This window comes from Clupea harengus, chromosome 23, assembly GCF_900700415.2.
Source record: "Clupea harengus chromosome 23, Ch_v2.0.2, whole genome shotgun sequence".
NCBI lineage: Eukaryota > Metazoa > Chordata > Actinopteri > Clupeiformes > Clupeidae > Clupea > Clupea harengus.
The window spans coordinates 24,718,390-24,723,389 of NC_045174.1; the positions used below are offsets into that span (position 1 = coordinate 24,718,390).

The 5,000-nt window shown below is 47.3% G+C and overlaps 1 protein-coding gene across 1 annotated transcript in view; it reads right to left on the minus strand.

Annotated features, from left to right (window-relative positions):
* doc2a (double C2-like domains, alpha) overlaps positions 1-5,000 on the minus strand; it is a 17,312-nt gene that overhangs the window by 3,223 nt on the left and 9,089 nt on the right. Inside the window, exon 4 of the mRNA XM_031561166.2 lies at positions 3,230-3,311. Coding sequence (XP_031417026.1) covers positions 3,230-3,311 — 82 coding nt within the window. The remainder of the gene's footprint in view (positions 1-3,229; positions 3,312-5,000) is intronic.

Sequence of the window (5,000 nt, forward strand, 5' to 3'; positions counted from 1 at the left end):
ATGTCCTGAAACAAGGACACAAACAAGGACACAAACAAGGACACAAACAAGGACACAATCAAGGCTGTATAACAAGGACACAATCAAGGCTGTATGTCCTGAAACAAGGACACAATCAAGGCTGTATAACAAGGACACAATCAAGGCTGTATGTCCTGAAACAAGGACACAAACAAGGACACAAACAAGGACACAAACAAGGACACAAACAAGGCTGTATAACAAGGACACGATCAAGGCTGTATGTCCTGAAACAAGGACACGATCAAGGCTGTATAACAAGGACACGATCAAGGCTGTATGTCCTGAAACAAGGACACGATCAAGGCTGTATAACAAGGACACGATCAAGGCTGTATGTCCTGAAACAAGGACACAAACAAGGCTGTATGTCCTGAAACAAGGACACAATCAAGGCTGTATGTCCAGAAACAAGGACACAATCAAGGCTGTATGAAACAAGGACACGATCAAGGCTGTATGTCCAGAAACAAGGACACAATCAAGGACACGATCAAGGCTGTATGTCCAGAAACAAGGACACGATCAAGGCTGTATGTCCAGAAACAAGGACACAATCAAGGACACGATCAAGGCTGTATGTCCAGAAACAAGGACACAATCAAGGACACGATCAAGGCTGTATGTCCAGAAACAAGGACACAATCAAGGACACGATCAAGGCTGTATGTCCAGAAACAAGGACACGATCAAGGCTGTATGTCCAGAATAAAGGACACGATCAAGGCTGTATGTCCTGAAACAAGGACACAATCAAGGACACAAACAAGGCTGTATGTCCTGAACGCCACAGGGTTAGTTCCAGCCCTCTTCTCCTCTCCATATCCTCCATCTTCCTGCTTCACAGATGAGACTGAACTCTTCTTCCTGCTTCACAGATGAGACTGAACTCTTCTTCCTGCTTCACAGATGAGACTGAACTCTTCTTCCTGCTTCACAGATGAGACTGAACTCTTCTTCCTGCTTCACAGATGAGACTGAACTCTTCTTCCTGCTTCACAGATGAGACTGAACTCCTCCTCTTCCTGCTTCACAGATGAGACTGAACTCTTCTTCTTCTTCCTGCTTCACAGATGAGACTGAACTCTTCTTCCTGCTTCACAGATGAGACTGAACTCTTCTTCTTCTTCCTGCTTCACATATGAGACTGAACTCTTCTTCCTGCTTCACAGATGAGACTGAACTCTTCTTCCTGCTTCACAGATGACACTGAACTCTTCTTCTTCTTCCTGCTTCACAGATGAGACTGAACTCTTCTTCCTGCTTCACAGATGACACTGAACTCCACCCTGCAATCAGATCCCTCCGCAGTCCCATCGCCCATCTCTACGTCTCCATGGAGACACCATCACCCATCTCTACATCGCCATGGAGACCCAACTGCCTCCCATCACCCATCTCTACGTCTCCATGGAGACACCATCACCCATCTCTACATCGCCATGGAGACCCAACTGCCTCCCATCGCCCATCTCTACGTCTCCATGGAGACCCAACTGCCTCCCATCACCCATCTCTACGTCTCCATGGAGACCCAACTGCCTCCCATCACCCATCTCTATGATCTCCATGGAGACCCCATCGCCCATCTCTGCATCTCCATGGAGACCCCATCACCCATCTCTACGTCGCCATGGGGACCCAACCATCCTTCTCTACATCTCTACGTCTCCATGGCGACCCCACTGCCTCCAGCTCATGGTCCAGATGAGCACTGCAACACACCTTTACTTCCCATTGGACACTGCAGGTGCTAAATAGGGTTAGGGTTAGTGTGTGTGTGTGTGTGTGTGTGTGTGTGTGAGGGTTAGGGTTAGTGTGTGTGTGTGTGTTTGTGTCTGTGTGTGTGTGTGTGTGTGTGTGTGTGTGTGTGTGTGTGTGTGTGTGTGTGTGTGTGTGTGTGTGAGAGAGATAGGGTTAGTGTGTGTGTGTGTGTGAGAGAGATAGGGTTAGGGTTAGTAATAATATCTCACATCTCTTTCACTAATAGGGTTAGTGTGTGAGTGAGTGTGTGTGTGAGTGTGTGTATGAGTGTGTGTAATAGGTGCCTTTAATGAACACATTTAAATGCAAATGTGGTCGGTCTGCCGGTGAGCTCGGTGAGAGAGTGTGTGTGTGTGTGTGTGTGTGTGTGAGAGAGAGAGAGGCAGTGAGCTCGGTGAGAGAGTGTGTGTGGGTGTGTGAGAGAGAGAGAGAGAGGCAATGAGCTCGGTTCTCAGACAGCGTGTCACACACACAGACACACACACACACACACACACACACACACACACACACACACACACACACACACAGCGTGTCGACTCTGTAATGAGTATACGCCGCCGAGATGTTTACGGCCTCTGCTCTGCTCATGTAAATGATCGTAAGGGGCACACACACACACACACACACACACACACACACACACACACACACACACACACGGGTCTTGCTCATGCTATGAAATGAGCTAAATGATTATGCCAAGTTATTAAAGTAGCTCTAGGCCATGTGTGGCAGACTGTGTGTTGGCAGCTGCGTCGCCCACACTACCAGTAATACACACACACACACACACACACACACACACACACACACACACACACACAGACACACACACACACACACACACACACACACACATCCCTGCATGGCAGCCAGAATGGAGTGAGGTTTCATGCCCTAAATGTACAACAATCATCAGTTTGAGAGGAATGGTGAACAGGACTTAGACTATAGCAGAAAACAAAAACAAACATTTTTAAAACTGAAAAAGAAACATTAGTCAAGACAGCAGCAGGCCAAACATGCGACGCATCTTTACGAGGCCCGACTAGTTTGTTCATGGACATCATTAAAAGTGCGAAAATAACTTAAAAATGTGTGGAGTGAGTGAGTGAGTGTGTGTGTGTGAGTGAGTGAGTGAGTGAGTGTGTGAGTGAGTGAGTGAGTGAGTGAGTGTGTGAGTGAGTGAGTGAGTGAGTGAGTGAGTGAGTGAGTGAGTGAGTGAGTGAGTGAGTGAGTGAGTGAGTGAGTGTGTGTGTGTGTGTGTGTGAGTGAGTGAGTGAGTGAGTGAGTGAGTGAGTGAGTGCGTGCGTGCGTGCGTGCGTGCGTGCGTGCGTGCGTGCGTGCGTGCGTGAGTGAGTGAGTGAGTGAGTGAGTGTGTGAGTGAGTGAGTGAGGGGAATACCTAAAGATGAGCTTTATGGTATGGGGGAGGGGTATACCTCATTGAATTCAGGGTTCAGGGTCTTTTTAATCACAGCTGTCTTGTGTTTAGATTTCTTCTCCACATCTGGCTTCAGGTAACTGACACATGGAGAGAGAGAGAGAGATGGAGAGAGAGAAGAAACAGGGAGAGAGAGAGGGAGAAGAGAGAGGGAGAGAGAGAGATGGAGAGGGAGAAGAAACAGGGAGAGAGAGATGAGAGAGAGAGAGAAATGGAGAGAGGGAGAGAGAGAGAGAAATGGAGAGAGGGAGAGAGAGAGGGGATGGAAAATAAAGAAACGAGAAAAGGAGGGGAGGATTAGGTTGTTGGAATTAATCTGTAGCTTGAGCACTCACACACACACACTCACACACACACACACTCATACACACACTTACACACACACACACATATACACACACTCACACACTAATACACACACTCACACACTCACACACACTCACACACACACACACACACTCACACACACACACACACACTCATTCACACACTCACACACACACACTCACACACACACACTCACACACACACACACTCACACACACACACTCACACACACACACACACACTCACACACACACACACACACTCATTCACACACTCACACACACACACTCACACACACACACTCACACACACACACACTCACACACACACACTCACACACACACTCATACACACACTCACACACACACACACTCATACACACACACACTCATACACACACTCACACACTCTCACACACACACACACACACTCACACACACACTCATACACACACTCACACACACACACACTCATACACACACACACTCATACACACACTCACACACACACACACACTCATTCACACACTCACACACACACTTACACACACACACACACACATATACACACACTCACACACTAATACACACACTCACACACTCACACACACTCACACACTCATACACATACACACTCATACACACACTCACACACTCATACACACACTCACACACTCATACAGACACTCATACACACACACTCACACACACACTCACACTCACACTCATACAGACACTCATACACACACACTCACACTCACACTCATACGTGTGTATATATTCACACACACACACACACATTAATACATGTTTATATATTCATACACACGTTCATATACGGATTTGATCTGAGGTAGAATATGAGAGGATAAGAGAGGAAGAAGGAGGGAGATGTTTGCATGAGTTTGCATGAGTCTGTGTGCGTGTGTGTGTGGTGTGGTGTGTGTGTGTGTGTGAGTGTGGTGTGGTGTGGTGTGGTGTGGTGTGGTGTGGTGTGTGTGTGTGTGTGTGTGTGTGTGTAAGTGTCACGTCAGACTCCGGACCTGCACCAGCCACGCCCCCTTTTGTTTCCACTCGCTCACCTGCACCGCGTTCACCCACACCTGTTTACTAATCACCCACACCTGTTTACTAATCACCCACACCTGTTTACTAGTCACCCACACCTGTTTACTAATCACCCTCACCTGTTTACTAATCACCCACACCTGTTTACTAATCACCCACACCTGTTTACTAATCACCCACACCTGTTTACTAATCACCCACACCTGTTTACTAATCACCCACACCTGTTTACTAATCACCCACACCTGTTTACTAATCACCCACACCTGTTTACTAGTCACCCACACCTGTTTACTAATCACCCACACCTGTTTACTAGTCACCCACACCTGTTTACTAATCACCCTCACCTGTTTACTAATCACACACACCTGT